The sequence below is a fragment of the Balaenoptera ricei genome, chromosome 1 (genome assembly GCF_028023285.1).
Source record: "Balaenoptera ricei isolate mBalRic1 chromosome 1, mBalRic1.hap2, whole genome shotgun sequence".
In the NCBI taxonomy this organism is placed as follows: domain Eukaryota; kingdom Metazoa; phylum Chordata; class Mammalia; order Artiodactyla; family Balaenopteridae; genus Balaenoptera; species Balaenoptera ricei.
In genome coordinates this window covers 64336889-64360713 of record NC_082639.1, presented here as the reverse complement: position 1 = coordinate 64360713, position 23825 = coordinate 64336889, and the positions used below count along the sequence as shown (strand labels likewise).

General features: G+C 34.0%; 1 protein-coding gene across 1 annotated transcript in view; it reads left to right on the top strand.

Moving 5' to 3' along the window:
- Positions 1–23825, top strand: part of LRRIQ3 (leucine rich repeats and IQ motif containing 3) — a 225305-nt gene that overhangs the window by 93730 nt on the left and 107750 nt on the right. Inside the window, exon 5 of the mRNA XM_059899348.1 lies at positions 16753–16909. Within this exon, the coding sequence (XP_059755331.1) occupies positions 16753–16909 (157 nt within the window). The remainder of the gene's footprint in view (positions 1–16752; positions 16910–23825) is intronic.

The following is a 23825-nucleotide window of genomic DNA, read 5'->3' as shown; positions in this document are numbered from 1 at the left end:
AGTCTTTAGTCCATTTTGAGTTTATTTTTATATAGGATGTTAGAGAATGTTCTAATTTCATTCTTTTACATGTAGCTGTCCAGTTTTCCCAGCACCATTTATTGAAGGGATGGTCTTTTCTCCATTGCATATTCTTGCCTCCTTTGTCATAGATTAATTGACCATAGGTATGTGGGTTTATTTCTGGGCTTTCTATCCTATTCCATTGATCTATATGTCTGTTTTTGGGCCAGTACCAAACTGTTTTGTTTACTGTAGTTCTGCAGTATAGTCTGAAGTCAGGGAGCATGATTCCTCCAGATCCGCTCTTCTTTCTCAAGATTGTTTTGGTATTCGGGGTCTTTCGTGTTTGCACACAAATTTTTAATTTTTCTGTTCCCTTTCTGTGAAAAAAGCCATTGGTATTTTGATAAGGATTGCATTGAATCTGTAGATTGCCTTGGGTAGTATGGTCATTTTAACAATATTACTTCTTCCAGTCCATGACTACGTTATACCTTTCCATCTGTTTTTGCCATCTTTAATTTCTTTCATCAGTGTCTTATAGATTTCTGAGTACAGGTCTTTTACCTCTTTTGGTAGGTTTATCCCTAGGTATTTTATTCGTTTTGATATGACTGTAAGTGAGATTGTTTCCTTTCTCCTTTTGATAGTTTGTTGTTAGTGTATAGAAATGCAACTGATTTCTATATATTAATTTTGTATCCTGCAGCTTTATCAAATTCACTGATGAACTCTAGTAGTTTTTTGGCGGCATTTTTAGGGGTTTTTTTGTATATAGTATCATGTCATCTGCAAACAGTGACAATTTTACTTCTTCTTTTCCAGTTGGGATTCTTTTTATTCAATCCAAAAACAGCAGAATACACATTCTTTTCAAGTGCACATGGAACATTCTCCAGGATAGGTCACATGCTAACCACAAAGCAAGCCTTGGTAAATTTAAGAAAATTAAAATCATATCAAGCATCTTTTCCATCCAGTGCTATGAGACTAGCAAAAAACACAAACACATGGAGGCTAAACAATATGCTTCTAAGCAATCAGTGAATAACTGAAGAAATCAAAGAGGAAATAAAAAAATACCTGGAGAGAAAGGAAAATGAAAACACAACTGTCCAAAGTCTATGGGATGCAGCAAGAGTAGTTGTAAGAGGGAAATTTATAGCAATACAAACTTACCTCAGAAAACAAGAAAAATCTCAAACAACAACCTGACCTTACACTTAAATGAACTGGAAAAAGAAGAACAATAGAACCTTAAGTTAGTAGAAAGAAAGAAAGCATAAAGATCAGAGCAGAAATACATAAAATAGAGATTAAAACAATTTAAAAAAATCAGTGAAACTAAGAGCTGGTTCTTTGAAAAGATAAACAAAATTGATCAACTTTTAGCCAGACTCATCAAGAAAAAAATAAGAGAGGGCTCAAATCAATAAAATCAGAAATGAAAAAGGAGAAGTTAAAACCAACACCACAGAAACACAAAGGATCATAAGAGACTACTTCAGGCAACTATATGCCAATAAAATGGACAACCTAGAAAAAATGGACAAATTATTAGAAAGGTACAATCTCCCAGGACTGAACCAGGAAGAAATAGAAAATATGAACAGACCAATTACAAGTGAGAAACAAATGAATCCATTATTATAGTGGGAGAAATCAACACTGGCTATCAGAAATAGACAGATCCAGCCGGCAGAAAATTAGGAAAAACATAGTTCACCTCAACAACATCATCAGTCAACTGGATAAAAAGGACATTTATAGATTACTTCATGCAACAACAGCAGCAGAATCCACATTCATCTCAAGCTTACATGGAACATTCAACCAAATAGACCACATTCTGGGCCATAAAACACAACTTTAAAAGAATAGGAAGCATGCAGTGTATGTTCTCAGACCCAGTGGAATGAAACAAGACATCAACAACAGAAATTTAGCTGGAAAATTCCAAATTACTTGGAGACTAAAAATATTTCTAACACTTCCAAATAACACATAGTTTAAAGAAGAAATCTCAGGAGAAATTTTAAAACATTTTTGGCTAAATGAAAGTTAAATCAGGACTTATCAAAGTTTGTGGGATGTGGAGAAAGTAGTGCTTAGAGGGACATTTATAGGACTAAATGCATATATTAGAAAAGAACAAATGTCTAAAACAGTCATGTAAGTTTCCACTTTAGGAAACTAGAAAAAAGAAGAGCAAATTAAAGTACACAGAAACAAAATAATTAGAGCAGAAATCAATGAAATTAAAAAATAACATACTCTTGCCATATGATCCTTACCATATGCTTCTTGGTATTTACCCAAAGCAGTTGTAAATTTATGCCTACACAAAAACCTGTACATGGTTGTTTATAGCAGTTTTATTCTTAATAGCAAAAATTTGGAAGCAACCAAAACATCCTTTAGTAAGTGACTGGATGAATAAATAACATGTTGGATCCAGACAATAGAATAATTTTAGTGATAAAAAATGAGCTGTGAAACCATGAAAAGACATGGAGGAAACTTAAATGTATATTACTAAGTGAAAGAATTGAAAAGGCTACATACTTTGTGATTCAAACTATCTGACATTTTGGAAAAGGCAAAACTATGAAGATAGTACAGAGATCAGTGGTTACCAGGGTTGATGTGAGGGAGGGCTGAATAGGCAGAGCACAGAGGATTTTTAGGGCAGTGAAATACTCAGTATCTCACATAATGATGATTACTTGTCATTATACATTTGTCCAAATCCACAGAATGTATACCACCGACAGTGAACCTTAATGTAAACTATGGTCTTTGGATGATAGTGATGTGTCAATGTACGTTCTTCAATTGTAACATACTGTTCTGGTGAGGGATGTTAACAATGAGGGAGGCTATGCATATGTGGGAGCAAAGGTTATATAGGAATTCTCTATACCTTCCTCTCAGTTTTGCTGTGAACCTAATACTGCTCTAAAATGTAAAATTCATTAGAAATAATTTTTAAAATTAACACAAAAATTTAGTACACAGTGGGTGTCACTAAAGATTTTGGTTTAAGGGATTACGTGAATAGTAGCCAAACCTTACTCATTCCCTCCCTCCACTTTCCTTTTCCTTCCCTTGCTTCCTTCCTTAGCAGGTTGAAGTTATTATCTACCTTTTTAATAGCAATCATGTTCTTTCCCCTCCTTTGTGTTTTTATATATATCATATGTATATATACATACACACACACACATCTTTAAGAAGAAAATGCATTTTTACTTTTTTTTTTTTTTTTATAATTCTATATGTACAGTTGACCCTAGAAGAACACGGGTTTGAACTGTGAAAGTCACAGTTACGCATGGATGTTTTTCAATAGTAAATACTATGGTACTACAGTGATTTTAATTAGAATCCTGGTTTTGTAGAGACACTTGAAAATATGCTTTTAAAGTTTCTGAGCTAATAAATGTCTTAGAATAATCAAGAAACAACTGAAAAAGAACAATTTTCCAAGCCATTATAGTCAATATTTGGTCATTGGCACAGGTATAGAGAAATGAGATGAACAGAATAAAGGGTCCTAAAAAGATCTGTGTATGAAAGAGATCTTAAAGAATGGAATACTTTAATATGATGGGAAAAGGATGGTTTATTTAATAATTGGTAATGGCAAAATTGGTTATCTTTCTGAACAAAACCATAATTGCTTCTCTGTTGCATGCCATATTAAAATATATATATTTCAGATGGGTTAAAGCATTAAATATAAAACTTTAGAAGATAACTCAGTTGAATATTCTTGTAACCTTATGGTGGGGGAGAGACAAGCTGTAAACAGAGAAGTGTTTACATTAAAAAGGATGCACCAGGGACTTCCCTGGTGGTCCAGTGGTTAAAGAATTCACCTTCCAATGCAGGGGACATGGGTTTGATCCCTGGTCAGGGAAATAAGATCCCACATGCTGTGGAGCAACTAAGCCCATGCGCCGCAACTACTGTGCCCACGCACTCTAGAGCCCATGTGCCACCACTAGAGAGCCCATGCACCGCAACTACTGAGCCCATGTGCTCTTGGACCCTGCATGCCACAACTAGAGAGGAGCCCACACACTGCAATGAAGAGCCCATGTGCCACAATGAAAGATCCCATATGCCTCAACGAAGATCCTGCGTGCTGCAACTAAGACCCCACACAGCCAAAAAAAGACAAAAAAAATAACAAAAAAGAATGTGTCAGGATAAATCAGAAAATGTTAACATATAAAGAGCTTATATAAATAGTAGGACAAAGAAAAACAACTCAGATTAAAAAAAATGGGCAGAAGATGTGAACAGACAGCTCATAAAAGAAATGTAAGTTACCAACATAAATATGAAAAGATTATTAATCTCATTAATAGTCAAAGATATGCAAATTAAAGAAGCAATGAGATACCATTTTTTTCCTAACAGATTGACAAAGCTTAAAAATTGTGATAATGTTTCTTATGAGGATTTAAGGATGAACCTAACATTGACAGATCATAATCACCCAAAGTCCATATGGTACATACTTGGTGTTGTACATTGTATATGTTTAGACAAATGTATAATAACATGTATCTATCATTATGGTGTCATACAGAGTATTTTCTCTGCCCTAAAAATCATCTCTGTTCTGCCTATTCATTGTCCCTGCCCCCTTCCCCATGATGGTTAATTTTATGTCTCAATTTGGCTAGACTATGATGCCCAGTTGTTTGGTTAAACACTGGTCTAGATATTGCTGTAAAGGTATTTTTTAGATGTGATTAACAGTTAAATCAGTAGACTTTGAGTGATGATTACCATTCATGTTGTGGATGGGTTTCATCTCGTTAGCTGAAGCCCTTAAGAACAAAGACTGCAATTTCCAGGTGAAACATTTTGTTTCTAGACTGCAAGGTAGAAGCCCTGCCTGAGTTTCCAGCCTGCAGATTCTGGACTCAAGACTGCAGCATCGGCTCTTCCCTGAATTTCCAGCCTGCTGACCTGCTTTACAGATTTTAAAGTTGTCAGCTCCCGTTATTGCACGGACCAATTCCTTAAAATCTCTCTCTCTCTTCGCCGTATATTTGTTCTGTTTCTCTGTTGAATTTTGACTAATGCACTCTCACATCAGCAATAACACTTCTTGAAATTTCTACTTGAAAGATAAAGTGTGTGTGTGTATGTGTGTGTGTGAGAGAGAGAGGGAGGGAGATGGGAGAGGAGAGAGTTGTGAGGGGCAAGCTGGGAGAGAGATTGTGTTATTTGTAGTAAAAAAAAAACCCTAGAAAAACTTATGTATCCTTTGTTGAAAGTTTATGATTCAGAGATAGTATAAAATACTCTACAGTTGTTAAAAATAACATTAGTTCTAAAATCTATTTAACAGAGATTTCAGTGATTATTAAGAGAAAAGCAAGTTACAAAGAAATATATATAGCAAAATCCAGTGTTTATAAAAAGCAAGGGCAAAAGTTTGTATCCATGTGCGGAAGGGAAAAATGTACAACCAAATGTGTAGATGGGTGTTAGGCAATGGTGCGTAAGGAGAAGGAATGGTAAAGACTGATAATCTGTGTGTGTATTTCTTTAAATGTATATATATGTATATAATTTTTACAAAAATGATTGTATTTATACCTCTTATTATCTAACATGCTTGTTTTTATTTTCTGTAGTGTTAAATGTTATTGTATAAGAATTTTTAATAGCTGGATGTATTCTTTTAAATGGATATATTCTACTTAGGTGAGCTTTCCTGTTGGACATTAATGTTGTTTTTATTTTCTCCAAATTATAAAAATTATAGGGATAAAAAGCCATAAACATATATTTATGCATATTCATTATTATGTACTTAGAAGCAATTTCTGGAATTTTAGTTGCCATATAAATGGATATATAAATTTCTATTTTTATCATTTTATTACTAGTAGTAGTAATTGTCATACTATGTAATATTAATATTATGAATATAATAGCTGTTACTGTATTACTTCTGCTAGTAATATGACTATTGCTAATAAGTATAATAAAGAAGACCTTATTAAAATTTGCTTCATACTTTCTAGATGAGAATCTTATCATTAAGTAAAGTTTATTTAATGTAATGAGACACATGGGTGAATGTGGTTGGAGGAAGTATTTAAAGGCTGTGTCAACTACTAATATTTCTATGCATACTTTTAACATCTATCTATATTTTTTCTCTCAACCACTGTAAAAGTTATCTGGAAAATTATAATCATTTATCATTGCTCCTGTATTAACTTCTCTTTATAATATCATCTTTTGAGATATAAGTGTTCTAAAGATGATGACTATTTTTGTTTTACTGACTATAATGATTATTTTTTAATAATTTGATATACCTGATGAAGCCAGGTAACTAACAGCAAACTATAAGAGGTCAAACTTAACTTTTAAACAATCATCCTATAATTTTATTATTAATAATACCTGTGTTGAATTATAAATTAGTAATTAATCTAATAATTTGTGTTGTTATTTAATCCCATAGAAAAGAATCACAATTTCTTTTCCTAACATTTCTTCTGGATCTTTGTTCAGTGGGGAGGAGCATTGGATCTGGCGACTATATGTCTTCATTTTAGAAACTATTTATGGGGCCTTATGTTAGCTTTCTAGTCATCAGGTTTCAAGTCATTATAGTATTCCTTAATGTATGATTCCAATTTTCCAGAGTTATAAAAGGACAGAGTGAATCATGTAAGTGGAATCATTCAGTATTTGTCTTTCTGTGACCAGTTTATTTACTTAACATAATGTCCTCAAGATTCATCCATGTTGCTGCATATTGCAAAATTTGCTTCTTTTTTAAGCCTAAATAATATTCTATTTTAGGCATATGTCACATTTTATTTATCCATTCTGCTGTTGATGGGCATTTAAGTGTTTCCACACCTGCTCAGGGAGACACTGAGAGCTAGACATTTTGTCTACTTGCTCTGTGCTGAACTGGGAGCAAGGGATATGGTGACTGCCAACCCAGATCTCCATCTCTATTCTCACTAGTCCCCAGGAAGCTAGGTTATTCCAGGTCTATCAGCACTTGACTATTAGCAAGTCAGAAGCCAGTACTTTGGGCAGCCCCAAGAAAAATTGTGGCATTGTAGGCAACTGTGGTTTCTGTCGACTTACTCAGTGGTGAGCCAGGGGAAAGGAATTATGGCATCTACCAACCCAAGCATCTGTCTCCATTCTCCTCCAGGTGGCTAGACTGTGTCAGACTATCAAAGCTCTGAGAATGGCAAGAGAGAAGCCAACCCTTTGAAGGGGTCCCTCAGAAAAGTTGGGGACACTGGACATGTGAACTAGCTCTTTCCCTCCCCTCGAAGAAGCTGGGAGCTAGGAGTTCTCTTCTTGATCATATTGTGCAGTGCCAGGGGTAGGGATTCTGAAGAAAGGATGTCCTGAATCTCCCTACTTGCTTTGGTGAGCCTAGTTTCATGTTCACCAGGATGCATGAGCCTTTCAATCAGCTTGTGGATTTCTCACAATAGGAATTTGTCCCTGAATTGTTGCTGAATTGGTGTGTTTGTTGGGGGGAAGTGGGGGCCCAGGGCTTCTTCCTTGTCATCCTGCTGACTCGTTATGCATTTTAAATGTTTGAGACTTGCTTTTTCTTATCCTTTTTATTGTTATTTACTTTGATTCCTCTACTCTTTTAGAACATTCTTATTTATTTTAATGTCTGTTCCAAGGTTTAAATTTTGGTGGGGGGGCGGGTCACAGATTCCTTTGAAAATCTGATGAAAGTTATAGGCATTATTTCCAGTGTAATCTATACATGCATACCCAAATAAAATGTGCTTAAAATTTCACTGGGTTCATGACCTCCAAGTTAAACTCTGGCATATACCATAACTTTTTTATTTTCACATTTTAGCCTTTAATCTTAGAAAATTAGAGTCAATGTGAATACTTCTGTGGACAACCACCCACCCCAAGTTTCCTTGACTTCTTAAGATCTAGACTGTCTCACACTGTCCAAGAAGAATCTTGATGGATTAATGAACCCATATGTCAGAGGCAAACCTAAGTTTTACAACCAACCCACATTTTTTTAAACACATGAATTATTTTCTATTTTCTAATGAGAGTTTTTAATTTTTAAGGAGACCAGATGATTCAGGTCCTCTGGCCAGTAGTCAATAAGAAGACAGTTCCTAATTGGAAAATTACTTAGATATACTCAAGTAAAATTAAAATGGAATAGAAATATTAAGCAAATGTTTTTGAGCTGAAATAAGTGATCTTTTTAAAACTTACTTTTTAAGATTTTTCCCTTATAATTCATATTATAAGGAAAAAGAGAATCTACTGCCAAGAATTTCCTCCAATGTAAGTTCTATAAGACCAGAAACTCTGGAATTTTATAACATATTCCCAGAGTCTAGAGCAGTGCATTTTGAATAAGTGTTTGAGCAATAAATGAAAGAGTAAATGAATAAATAACTCTGATGAAAAGGGAACTGTGTTTTAATATTAACAGGCTGTGGAAATGATTTTTACCTCTTCTCAATCTATGGATCTACCTCATGTCATTATAAAAATAAGTCATTAAATAAGAAATTTTTTTAAAAAAGAAAAATGTATTAAAAAGTAAAATTATATTTAAAATAGGAGCCATGTAAATTTAATAATCTAAGAGATCAAAAACATAAGATAATTTAAGATAAACCTAAATATTAACATCATTCACAGATGTGTCTCATATCTTTTTGTTCCTTTCATACTCCTATACTACTTTTGTTGTATTGAGTAAATATTGTATAGTGTAACATTTAAATTTCTTTCATGATGTTTTAATTGTATAATTTTAGTTATTTTCTTGGTGTTTTTTCTAGGGCTTAGAATATACGTCTGAACTTATTTATTTCAGGTATATAGTGACAAGTCTAGTGAGATATAAAAATGTTACTTCTGTATATGTTTATCACCTCTTCCAACTTTTTGTGCTATTAATGTTATACATATTACATATATATATGTTACAAACCCAAAACTATATTATTATAATTATCACTTTATAAAGTGTTATGTCCTTTAAAGGAGCCAAGGCAAAAAAGAAGAACAAGTATATATTCATTGAGTTTGTTACATTGACAGTACTATTTATCATATTTCTAGTTCTTTTCATTTTTTCCTGTGGATTTAAGTTACCATCTAGTATTATTTTATTACTCCAAAACAGCTTTGCTTCCACCTGCTGTCTTGTGCTATTATTGTCAAATACATTACATTTATACATGTTTTAGACAAAAATACAATTATCTAAATATTATATTATACAATTGTTTTTTAAATTAGTTAAGAGAAGAAATGAGTAGAAATTTGAATTTATATTGTTTTATAATTACACAATTTTTTACCAGCACTCTTTATTTTTTTTGTGGATTTAAATTACTGTTTGAGGTCACTTGCTTTCGACCTGAAGAACTTCCTTTAGTATTTCTTATAAGGCATGTCTGGGGTTTAGATATAATTTTGAGTTGGTGCTTTTTTGTGGGGGGTTGGTTTGGATATATGTTCAGAAGTGAAACTGCTGAGTCATGTCGTAGTTCTGCTTTTAATATTTTGAGGATTCTTCATACGGTTCTTTATAGTGGCTATATCAGCTTACAATCCCACCAACAGTGCACAAGGCTTCCTTGCCTTCTGCATCCTTGGCAGCATTTGTTGTCTGTTGTCTTTTTGATGATGGCCATTGTAACAGGTATGAGGTGATACTGCATTGTGGTTTTGATTTGCATTTCCCTGATGATTAGTGATGTTAAGCATCTTTTCTTGTGTCTGTTGGCCATGTGGAATTCTTCTTCGCAAAAATATCTGTTCAGGTCTTTTACCCATTTTTAAATTTGATTATTCATTTTTTTGTTTGTTTTTGAGTTCTATGAGTTCTTTATATATTTTGGATATTAACCCCTTATCAGATATAAGGCTTACAGATATTTTTTCACATTCTGTAGCTTGTCTTTTCATCTTGTTGCTTATTTCTTTTGCTGTGCAGAAGCTTTTTAATTTGATGTAGTTCCACTTGTTTACTTTTGATTTTGTTGCTTGTACTACAGGTGTCATATCCAAAAAATCATTGCCAAGAACCATGCCAATGAAATTTTTCCTATGTCTACTTCCAAGGAGTTTCATGGTTTCATGTCTTACATTTAAGTCTTTAATCCATTTTGAGTTAATTTTTGTGTATGCTGTAAGATAGTGGAGCAGTTTCATTCTTTTGCATGTTGCTGTTTGGTTTTCTCAATGCTGTTTATTGAAGGGACTGTCCTTTTCCCATTGTTGATTCTTGGCTCCTTTGTCATAAATTAATTGATGCATATATGCACGGTTTTATTTCTGTGCTCCTTATTCTGTTTCGTTGATATATGGGCTTGTTTTTATGTCAATACAATACTGTTTTAATTACTATGACTTTGTAGTATAGTTTGAAATCAGGGAGTGTAATGCCTCCACTGTTCTTCTTTCTCAGGATTGCTTTGGCTATTTTGGGTATATAGTGGCTCCATATAAATATTAGGATTTTTTCCTACTTCTATGAAAAATGCCATTGGAATCTTGATAGGGATTTCATTGAATCTGTAGATGGCTTCTGGATGTACTGACATTTTAACAATATTCATTTTCCCAATCTATGAACATAGGATACTTTTCTATTTATTTGTGTCTTCAGTTTCTTTCATTAATATTTTGTTGTTTTCAGAGTAGAAATCTTTCACCTCCTTAGTTAAGTTTAGTCCTGATATTTTATTGTTTTTGATGCTATTTTAAATGGGACTTTTTTCTCTATTTCTTTTCCATATCGTCGATAGTGGTAGAAACATTACTGATTTTTGAGTGTTAATTTTCTATCCTACAGTTGTACTGACTTTTTCAATTATACCTAACAGTTTTTTTAATGGAGTCTTTAAGATTTTCTGTATATAAAATCATGTCATCTGCAAATAGAGATAATTTTACTTCTTTTCCTACATTTTCCTATGTTTTCTTTTATTTCTTTTCTCTCATTTTCTTGCCTGATTGCTCTGGCAAGGACTTCCAGTTCTATGTTGAATTGGAGTGGTGAGAGTGGGCACCCTTGTCTTACTCCTGATTCTAGAGGAAACTATTTCAGCTTTTCATGATTGAGTATGATGATAGCTGAGTGCTTATTATATATTGCCTTTATTGTGTTATATTCCTTCTATACCTAATTTGTTGAGAGTTTTTATCATGAACAGAAGTTGAATTTTGTCAAATGCTTTTTCTGCATCTCTTGAGATGATCATATGATTTTTTTCTTTCATTCTATTTATGTAATGGATCACATTTATTTGCATATGTTGAACCTTCTTTGCATCCTATGTATAAATCCCACTTGATCATGGTGAAGGATCTTTAACTGTGCTGCTAAATTCAGTTTGCTAATGTTTTATTGAGACTTTTTGCACCTATATTCAACATGGATTGAATCGTAGTTTTCTTTTCTGTTAGTGTCCTTATCTGGCTTTGGTATCAGAGTAATGCTGGCCTCATAAAATGAGTCTGGGAGTGTTTCCTCCTCTTTGATTTTTTGGGAGAGTTTAAGAATAATTTGTGCTAATTCTTTAAATGTTTGATAAAATTCACCAGTGATGCCATCTGGTCCTGGGCTTCTCTTCATTGGGAGACTTTTTATTACTGATTTGATCTCCTTATTGGTAATTGGTCTATTCAGACTTTCTGTTTATTCCTAATTTGTTTCGAGTAGTTGTGTTTCTAATAATTTTTCAATTTCTTCTAAGTTGTCCAGTTTGTTGGCATATAGTTGTTCATAATGGTCTCTTATGATCTGTCATGTCTCTGTGGTATAAATTGTAATGTCTCATTTTTCATTTACAATTTTGTCAATTTGGGTCATTTCTCTCTTTTTTTTTTTCCTTAGTCTAACTAAAGCTTTGTAATTTTGTTTATCTTTTCAAAGAACCAACTCTTAGGTTGGTTACATTTTCTATTGTTTTCCTGTTCTCTATTTCATATATTTCCTCTCTAATCTTTATTATTTTCTTCCTTCTTCTAACTTTGGGATCATTTTATTCTTCTTTTTCTACTTTTTCTGCTAACTGTGGTCTCAATTTGTTCTACTTTTTCTATAGATAGGTCTTGTTTTTTAATTCAGTCAGCTATCTTATGTCTTTTGATTGGAGCATTTAGTCCATTGACATCTAAAGTAACTATTGATAGGTATGTACTTATTGCCATTTTATCACTTATTTTCTGGTTGCTTTTGTAGTTCTTCTCTGTTGTTTTCTTCTTCTATTAGTTTCTTCCCTGTGAATTGATGATTTTCTTTAATTGAATGTTGTGTTTCTTTCTAGTTTTTGTGTATCTATTGTAGATTTTTGATTTATGGTTACCATGGGGTTCATATATGTTGACCTGTAACTATATCTATTTGTTTTAAATGGGTAGTCCTTTAAATTCAAACACATTCTAAAATATCTACACTTTTTACTCCCCTCCCACACATATTGTTTTTGATGTCATGTATTACATCTTCATGTGTATCCTTTACTGATTATTGTAGTGATAGTTGATTTTACAATTTTTTGTTTTTAAATATTTGTACTTGCTTATTTAAGTGGTTGATTTTCATCCTTTACTATGTATTTGCCTTAACTAGTGAGATTTTTCCTTTATAGATTCTTTCCTCTTGTTATAGCCTTTTCTTTTCCACTTAGAAAAGATTCTTTAACATTTCTTTTAGGGTAGGTTTAGTATTAATGAACTCTTTTTGTTTTTGCTTGTCTGAGAAGTTATCTTTCCAATTCTAAATGATAATCATGCTGGGTAGTGTGTCCTAGGTTGCAGTTTTTCCCTTTCAGCATTTTGAATATATCATGCTACTCCCTTCTGGCCTGTAATTTTTCTGCATAAAAATCAGCTGATAGCCTTATGAGGCTACCAGCTGATTTTTGAGGGTTCCCTTGTATATGATGCTTTGTTTTTGTCTTGCTACCTTTAGAATTCTCTCTTTAACTTTTGTCATTTTAATTATAATATGTCCTGTTGTGGGTCTGTTTGGGTTCATCTTGTTTGGGACCCTCTGTGCTTACTGTACCTGGATATCTATTTCCTTCTTCATGTTTCGGAAGTTTTCAGTCATAATTTCATCAAATACACTTTCAACCCTCTTCTCTCTTTTTCTCAGATCCCTATAATGCAAATGTTGGTTTTTCTTTTAGTTTGTTTTTCATTTCACTTACTGTATTCTCCAGTTCTGATTGGTTCTTTTTTATATTTCTAGTTCCTTGTTAAAATTTGCACTTTATTAATCTATAATTTTCTCTAATTCATTTAGCATTCTTATTACTAATGCTTTGAACTCTTTATCTGGTAAATTATTTCTTTCTGTTTCATTGGTTGTTTTTCAGGGGTTTTCTCTTGCCTTTTCAATTGAAACAAAATTCCTCTATCTTCTCATTTTGCTTAACTTTCTCTGTCTCTATGAAATTAGGTGAAACAGTAACTTATTGCAGTCCTGAAAGAATGTCCTTGTGTGGAAGCATTTCTCTACAGTCTGTGTGTGCCCAATGGCCTTGATGGGAGAACTAGATCTGACAATACTAGTCACATCTTTCCTCAAGGTGTGCTTGCAGCTATCACCTTAGTAGGAGGTGGGGCTGGAGAAGGAGTGGCTAGGTCCAGAGCCATGTGTGAGCTGGGGCTTTTCCTCTGCTCAGTGGCTGTCACCACCCTGTTGGGGGAGGGGGCATGTCCCAAGCTGCTGGAGCAGAAGCCCTGGGGGTCATGTTCAAGCTGGCTCTGTCTGTTCCCATTAAATGTTTGCTCTTCCCAATCCCAGCACCGGCAGTCTCACCCCAGAGGGAAGCAATGATGGGGCAAGAGTGGCTAGCACGTGGGCTTGGTGTGAGTTGGGGCACAAGCTCTGGTGGTCCGGCCTTGGCAGGGACCTGGACTGCTTCCAATGCACTGCCTGTGTGAGCACCAGTAATGGTTGCCCCTGCTCCGCTCAGTTGCTGCGTTGTGTCTGAGTGTCCTTTGTCCCTCAGCCACAGAGCCCTCTCCCCAGTGTGGAGCTGCATCATGAGTGACCACTCTCCTTAGGTTGGTACACAAGCCAGGGCGGTTCCAGGAAATCAGCCAGCCACCCTGCAGTCTCAGTCCACCCCCTCTGCACTGTTTCGGGAGCAAGGGAGTTTGTGCATACTCCTCACAAGCAGGCTTCCCACAGCCCTGCTGTTAGTCCCACCGGCCCTGGAACCAGACAAGTGGGCTTGTCTTCCCAGTGTTGGACCCCAGGGCTGGGGTGCTCAATATATGGCTCGAACTTCTCATTCCCCAGGGAGGGTCTCCACCTGTGTAGTATCTCTTTTCCTCTGAGTCTCCTCCCAGGGGCACAGGTCCTGACCTGATCACATCTCTTCCTTCCTACCTGATTCTGTGGGGATCTTTCTCACAGCTTTGGTTGTACAGGGATATTTCTTCCAGTCTCTGCTTACTTTTCAGTGAGGATTGTTCCACATGTAGATGTATTTTTGATGTGTTCGTTGGGGGGAAGTTATTTCCACATCCTCCTACTTCACCATCTTGATCTTCTCTGATCTCAAAGCCACTCTTCTGCTTAAAACTCTGCAATGACTGTCCATCCCAGTGACCTTCCTGTTCTTCAGACATGCCAAGTGTGTTCTTGCCTCACTAAGCACACTTCCACCTGGCCTTTTGTACTTGTCATTTGCTTTACTAGAATGTTTTTCTGAGATTCTCACTATAACTTGTTTCCTCTTAACAATACTATCCCAATCCAGCCTATGTGAAAAGCAATTCACTTATTATATATTTAGTGTTTTATTTCTGTATTATCTAACTCTACTTATTAGAGAATATAACCTTCATGGTATTACAGACTTTCTTCTCTTCACAGAGCACATAATGGTCATTTTCAAAATACTACTTTTTCCTTGAAAATCCATTCTTCTCTTTTCTTTCAGCAGTTGAGTAACTACTAGAGATTTTGTTAACCAATTTTACTTGCAGCTAAGTATGTTCATCTGACTATATTTTTGTTAGATTTGTAAGTGAACAGAATTAATGACCACAACTGCTGCTTCAAATACTTAAATGGTAATTGTACCCCCTTTGTTTTCATGCCTTTCCCTTCCCATGGGCTGGAATGCATTAGTCATGTGGGTTAACGACAGTGTCTTTGAGTATGGTGAGGCAAGATTGAATTATTTTATAGAGCAGTGCTGCTCCACCAGTGTAGACTGCATGTGAGAAAAGTAAAATTCTGTCTTATTTGAACCATTATAAGTTTTATTCTCTTAATATATTTTACCCTAACTAATTTGTAGATCATCAGTGAAAATATTTGAATGAAGGAATGAATAGACGGAGCCCACTTTAAAAATCTGAGAAATGGAAAAATTGCTTTCCTTGGTCAATTTTGTTTTTCTTTTGCTATTTAATAATAATGGTAACAGTAAACTTCCTACCTGTTTCATCGTTTTAATTCAAATGATTTTGCTCTTTCATCACATATAATGAATATTATTGGTTTTTGGTAATCTGTCTCCATGATATTGAATTAGTTTACTTTGATATCCTCTCTTACAAAAAGTTTAAAGTAAAGATTGGCTGCTGAATTTTATCCAGTGCCTTTCTGCATCCATTTATATACTCTTACATTTTTCTCTTCATTAAATTGTTTATGTAATGAGCTTTGTAATACTTGGTCATAGTCTTGTTATTCTTTGCTTACACTGCTGGATTCTTTTTATTAGTATTTAGAATTTTTGCATCTGTATTCAAAGATTATATTGGTATATGATTTTCTTCTTATTGCCTTATTGGACTGAGTAGGACTTCGAGTACAATGTTGAATAGATTGGGTGAGAGATGTTATCCTTCCCTTGTTTTTGATCTTACAGAGCTAACATTTAGTATTTTACTATTGTGAAATTAGTTTGTTGATGCCATTTATCTAGTAATATTTTGAATACATTAGGTTAAATAAAACATAATACAGTCATCGCTTGCTATCTGCAAGAGATTGGTTCCAGGACCTGCTGCAGATACCAAAATCTGTAGATGCTCTAGTCCTTTATACTTGTCCCTGTGTACTTGCGGGTTCCACAGTGTGGTGGATTCAACCAACCACAGATAGTATAGTACTATTTTTATTGAAAATAATTCATATATAAGTGAACTCATGCAGTTCACACTTGTGTTGTTCAAGGGTCAAATGTATTAAAATTAATCTCACCTATTTCTTTTTACTTTTTTTTAGTGTGGCTAATAGAAAATTTTAAGTTATTTTATGGCATACATTATATTCTCTTGGACAGTACTGCTGTAAAGTAGTTTTCCTAGGTGGAAATAAGAAGTTATTTCTTCACTGGAGAAGAAAGATAAAAAGAATTTATATTGGTTAACATATTTCTATAGATAATTTAGTCATGTTCTCTCTGACATTATATTATAAAATGCATAGCCAGATGTAGTTACAGAATTGTTTGTACATTCATGTCCCCAGAGATTTCTCAGCACTCATTCATCCCTTGATGAATGTTGATGAGCCAGCCCTAATGCCTCGTTTTATATAGTAATAATATGAAAACAAATATTACATTAAGTTTACCACTATGTTTTCTAAGATATAAGTGAACTCATAAGTAGTTTTCTTCCTTTTTTTTTTTTTGCAAAAAAACTAAACAACAGTTCTCCCTCCCTCCCCCCCCCCCTTATATTCAGCCACTTGTTCTTATATAAAAAACATCAGGAAAAAACTATTAGTAAAAGTGAAAAAAAATGGATTTACAAACACAAAGGATTTGAAGATAAGCTCTTTAAGGATCTCTTTTTTCAGCCTGGAACCAATATAACAGAAAAGCTTGCACGTTGGAAACATGTAAGTATAATTATTTTATTACTTTTCTTTGAAATATTTTTAAGACACTATAGTTATAGTTTATATTGCATTCGTAATAATTTCTTTAATCTCTTTTAAATATCTTCTATTATCTTGTTAATATTATGCTTGAGATTTTCTTGATGTGATAAAATTCATATAATATAGTATAAATGTAATTTTTGTGGTGTATTAATCACTCTTAACAGAACCATTTTATAATTTATGCTTTATATATGTGTTTTCTCTTATTAATTATTGGAAGTAGTTATTAATAGTAATATAAAATATATTCTCAGTAGCTGAAAACATAAATATTTAGTTTATTAAAGGCTGATAATTGTACATATAGTATAATATTCACTCAGTATTTTGTGCAAAATCATGTATTGCTTTAAGGACACAATAAAAATAGAAAGAAAGTTATATTTATTGAGTACATGCTATGTACCAGGCACTGTGTCAGATATTTTGCATGTGGTATGTAATTTATTCTTCACAATACTGTAAGATAGGTATTTTTACCTCTTTTTTTATGATTAGGGAAACTAAGGCTCATAGGGGTTGATTAACTTACCAAAAGCCAAACAGTTAAGTGACTTTGCTAGGACTTAACTCAAGATCATCTGACTCTAAAGTTTGTGCTTTTTTATTTTTAGAATTTTGTTTTGCTTTTACCATTAGGTAATGGTAAAAATGAAAACTCGGCATTATAGTATAATTAACTGGAATGAACTTTTTGTAATTTATAAAGCACTGTGTTTGTCTGTAAACTCCTTCATATTTGCACCTGTACCTGAATAGCCTGAGCTACAAATGTTTCCATTACATTAACATAATTAGAAGGGAATACAAACTGTCCAAACTGACATTAGTCTGATTTCAATGTAATTGAGGACACGTGTCCTAGATATAGTACAGTAATGTCCTCAGGCCCTTAAATCCCACCAAAGTTTATCCATTGAATAAAAACCTAGGTTTACAAGGCAAATGTATCCTATTCAAAACTTTTTCCTCATTAGCACGCAGTGCCAACTGTATTAATTTGCTCCAGATGATAGTATGCTCTATAAAGTTTATGTGAAGCGTCTTTTGGCCCTCTTTGTAGAATATAAACGTGTTGATTTCAGGCATGTCACCTGCTTTTTATATGCTTTCTATAGAGAAGACTTTCACTGATGTATACTGATATCCAAGTTGGATATGGGTATGTTGTATACTGATAACCAATTTGGATATACTGATAGCCAACACCCATATACAAATGTAGATGTATATATACATATCCATATATATGTATATTTGTATATATGTTGTGTTATGGCAAGTGAATATTATATATACATAGATAGGAATAATATATATTATAAACATTATATTATTTAATACTTATGAAGTTACATATAATATACCATTTCAAGACTTTGGAAGTATTTTGAATGTTATAAATCTTTTGCTAAAATATATTAATTATAAGGAGTTTTCTAAAGCTCTTTGATATTAGTAATTCTACTAACCACATCACTACTAATGTCATTTATTAAAAACTATTCTTTCATAGTCTATAAATATGTACATTTTCCTATGCTTTTTTCATTGTTTATAACTACCATTCATACAACGTTATGAAGTTGTCTTCAAAGCTTACTTTCTTATAGTAACTGAAATAATTTTTCATTGTAAGATTCATCTGTGAATCTATTTCTTCTATATATAATTGTCACTCCATCTTCTGCTAGCTTCATTTTTAGTCTTCTCTTCAGCTCACTCAGTTGATATATTATTATTTTATTATTTTTACTACTCACATGTCTAGTCTTTAGTGACTTGGAGCTTGGTTTATTAGAAGCTATAGTGAGAACAGTTAATACCATAGAATACCTAAGAGAACCTAGGATCCAGAAAACATTAAAAGAGTTAGGTAGTAGGGAAAGGGAAGGGGTTGAGAAAATATCAGCATTTAATACTGGGAGTGCATTAGAAAAAGATACTGTGAGCAAAGTAATGGAAAGCGTTAATCAAGAATGGAATTCGAGTTTCAGTAATTAGAGAAAGCAATCATTGTCTGAATCTGCTCCTGTTTGGGGATGAAACGTGCTTGGTCTCCCAAGGGCTTAAAATTTCCGATATTAATAGTAACCTAAAATGGAAAGAACCAGAGGTGTGAGTTCAAGTCACATTCACTTAGGAAATGCTGTGGTGCAAAGCCAGAAGTCCATATAAACATCCAGAGTTAATGGTGCAAAAATAAACTGTAAATGATATACAGAACCAAAAGGTAGAAGCCATGATGAAAGAATCTGATAAAAAACTGGATTGGAGTAGAAGACACTGAGGATCTAAAACAATTGCTAGAGATATTATTTATCCATGGCTTACATATATTGGTCAGAGGGTGGTTTTTCTTCTGTTATTGAATAGGCTGACATAAATACAGAATTATGGTGGTCAATTAGATCAAGCTTTAGGGACATTTGTATATTATTATGTGGGATTTTAGGGAAATCTAGATACTCTTATGATGGGTTTTGCTGGGGTACCCAAGGCTATTTGAAATCTGCTTTTGCACAGTCAATCCTTTTACTCAAAAGTTACCAAGGAAAATATATGTACTGGGAGTAATAGCAAACAAAGCAGTTCCTAACTGAGGATTTGGTCTAGAATTCCATTGCAATATTTTAGTAACCTGGGCTAGACAATGATATATTCTTTGTTACCCATGCTTTTTTATCTTGAATAGTTATTTCCTATATTGCAAACATGAATTTTAGAAGGGATATAGTATGAAAGAAAGTCACACTCATTATAGCCAAAAGGACAGAGATTAAGAGCAGGGGAAGGAAATTTGCCATATATTTATCTCAGAGAAGATTAGTTGCCCTCTTTCCTCTTGCCTCCACACCCTCATATTTGAAACTTCCTTAAGCTGCTTTAGTCATATGTTGTTAGGAAGGAAAGAAAGCACCTAAGAGGTAAGAAAGAGTGATGGCCAGGAACCCTTACTGTTATAACCTCATGGAAAGATAGAACAAATCTATGTGTTGTGGATCTCTGTCTTCTTTGACAGCTCACCTCCTAGAATCATGATCTAATTTTTTCTTAGGACTTGAGCAACACCCTCTTGCCTTGAAGCATTAATATTGGAATTTCACACCCTTTATCTTGACTCATCTTCTGGAGAGGGTGCAAATGTTCTCCCTAGTTATCAACAGAATGAGGAAAAAGATCCATAGGGCAAGCTAATCGATTTCTCTGGAAGAGATTTCTTACATTGAACCACTTCTAGCACATTGAATGTTCACATCTTGTTCTCCTTTATGGCATTCTATAGTTCCTGGAAACATAATATAATATGGCAGTCATCTATACTAAAGTAAGATTTGCTTTAGAACTGATGATTTGGTTGAATTCTAGGATATTTTTATTGATTTTCCTTTGGTTCCAAAGATTCATTTTTCTCATAACTAATATGGATGGAACAATATACATTCCATGTTGAATACCATTTTTGTAAAACAAAATAGATCAAAATATACTCGAAGATAATCCTCCTGTGAACCCTTTCCAATGTATTAAATACATTTTCTTAAAGGTGTGTGTGTGTATATATATATATACACACATACATACATACCTGAGGAATTATTTGTCTTTTAACATATTATAATTTTTAATAAGGGTTAAAAAATATAAAGTAACTTTTTAATTGTACCACATATGCATTAAAAATACATGAAAATCACAATCATCAATCTGTTAATAGTGGTTATTTAAGTGGTAGAATGTTAGGTGATTATTCCTTTCTTTCTGACAATTTTATATATTCTTTCTAATCAGAAATCATGTTTTATTTATATAATAAAAACAAAGATTTTGCATTGTGGATAAAAACATTTTATCTCCATTTTTTATAACATAAATATAGAAATATTGCCTTCAGGAACCTCTATTTTGTGTTATATTCCACATTAACAATTCTCTTTTCTTAGTTAATAAACATTCTTTTTAGAGCACTTTTAGGTTCACAGCAAAATTAGCAGAAAGTATAGAGAGTCTCCATGTTACTCCCTGTCCCCACATATATACAGTATCCATTATCCACATCCTGTACCACAGTGGTATATTTATTACAATCAATGAACCTACATTGACACAGCTTTATCACCCAAAGTCCAGTTTACATTAGGGTTCACTCTTGGTGTTGTACCTTCTATGGGTTTTGACAAATATGTAATGACATATCCACCATTACAATATTATACAGAATAGTTTCACTGCCCTAAAAATCCTCTGTGTTCTGCCTATTCATCCTTATTTTCCCCTAACCCTTGGCAACCTATAATATTTTTACTGTCTCCATAGTTTTTCCTTTTCCAGAATGTCATGTAGTTGGAATAATATAGTATATAGCATGTGTAGCCTTTTTAGACTGGCTTCTTTCACTTAGTAATATGCATTTAAGTTTCCTCCATGTCTTTTCATGGTTTAATAACTCATTGCTTTTTAGAACTAAAGAATATTCCATTGTCTGGAGGTACAACAATTTATTTATCCATTCACCTATTGAAGGACATCTTGGTTACTTACAAATTTTAGCAATTATGAACAAAGTGGGTATAAACAGCCATGTACAGGTTTTTGTGTGCACATAAATTTTCAACTTGTTTGGATAAATACAAGGATGCCTGATTGCTGGGTTTTATGGTAGGAGGATGCTTAGTTTTGAAGAAAACCTGCAAAACTGTCTTCCAAAGTGGTTGTACCATTTTGCATTCCCAGTAGCAATGAATGAGGTTCTTGTTGCTCCACATTTTCACCATTTGGTATTGTCAGTGTAAGTAGGTTTTGGCCATTCTAATAGGTATGCAATAATATCTCATTGTTGCTTTAATTTGCAATTCCTTAATGACATGTGATGACATCTTTTCAGATGTTTACTTGCCATCCGTATATCTTTTAGTGGGGTATAGTGCTCTTTTTACTATTAAAAAAATGTAATGATTTATAATCACATGGCCTATGTGAGTAAGAGAGGAACGAGACAACTCTACCTTACTCAGGGCTGCTGCTTTGCACGTTGCATGAGTGCATTTATATCAGTCTGTGTGGATGACATTCCCTGGAGTTGTGTGGAGCACAGCTTGAATGGCAGGGTGAAGTTGTGCTAATTTTAATTTTACAAATCCAAGTAACTTATTATATTTGAGTTTGGGGTTTTTTGTGCCTACTTTGAATTCAGGTAAATAGGGGGGCAGGGAGAAAGAATAATCAGCTCCATAATTTTAGAAGCCAAAAAATAATGAAATGACTTTTGCCCTCTTCTCTGTTTAGTTTAACAGTAGGTGATACTAAGAAAATATTGCGAGGGTTGATCTCATATCAGATTCAGGAGATGTGGAATGGGTCACCTTATTTTATTATGTGGAGAGTTAAAAAGAAACTTACGGATAGATATTTCATTTTTTAAATTTCAGTGTTTTGTGAAGAGTCTTTCCTTACACTGGAAACTGACCTTTATTATCAATGAGTTTCTGGGATGTTGTACCAACTTATGAAAGTCTTAAGAAAAAAGCTTTGTAATGACATTCTTACATGCTCTTTGTTATTGCCTAACAGTCATTTTCAGGCCCCATCAGCAATACAGTTCATTTCAAATGGGTACTTTTTGAATATTCAGAATGTCCTTAGCACTAACAAATTCTAAGGCCTTAAAGATTGCCATAAAGCAATTCCTATGCCGGAACTTGTAGGGAGAGGGGAAAGAAATAGGAATAACTTACTAGGTAGGGACTGATTATATAAAGTATGGAATTGAAAGGAGTATACAAATTCAAATCCAGTTTAGTCAGTTGCCTACATCTAAGGGTCTGATGAAAGAAGTTGGAGTTGTCCTGAGTATTAAGACTTATGGGAAATAATGGCTTTTAGGGTCAGGTAGAAGTATGAGATATTTATCAGAAGAGTCTCTAAGGACTAGCAGGGGCTAAGGGTAATTTAATTTAAGTTTAATTCACCTATGTTTTGGGGTCCAAAGAAGCAAAAATGATGACTTAGAAGTGAAGCTGTAGCTTTTTGACTTAATCAACACATAATGGGCTAACTTTATCCATTTAATAAAATTTTGCAGATTTTACTAGGTGCTTTCTAAATATCACATCCCCTGCTTGTCACTGGCAGTAAAAATAAAATAAGTAAAGCCTGTCCCCTTTAATCAAAGATTTTACTGAGGCTGAAAGGAGAAAACTTGGAGCTAAATGAATAAGATTAGGACAGAGGCATGCAGGGGTAATATTAGACACCATTTGTGGCTGCTCAGATGCAAGGAGTGCGGCTAGCTGACAGCTCCAGCTGTTAGATTGTTCAGGGTCCACCTCTGCTTTCAAGTCGAGGTCACACTATTCTCTAGGCAGCCTTCAGGCAATTACCGAGTAAGGCAGTGTTACAAGGGCCTGGCCATTACTGCTCATTGTTGGACCTTCAGATAGAGACAGACTTTGCTTCAGAGCTCCTGGTCGGTTGGCAGAAACTTTGACTCTCCCTGCTTAATCCACTTCCTCCGTTTTCCTTTAAAGAGTATTACTTCCCAATAAACCTTTTGCACACTTTACTGTCTTGGTATCTCCTTTCTGGAAAAACCTGTGACACCATATATTATGCTTGACTCCATAGATATGGATAAGAAAATTTTTACAACCAAGCACTTTCAGAATTATTTTTAAAAAGCAGCAAGTGGATGCTAGATTAATACATAATCTGAGTTGTTAAACTGTGAGGGTTGCCAAGGTCAACAGAGAGATCACTAGGAAAATGAGAGAATTGAGCAGACAGCTTATTTTATAGCATAACACATGTGGGAAAGGCACAGGGACAGGAGCTATGAAGGGCTCATAGTACCTTTCAACAAATACTTTGTGAA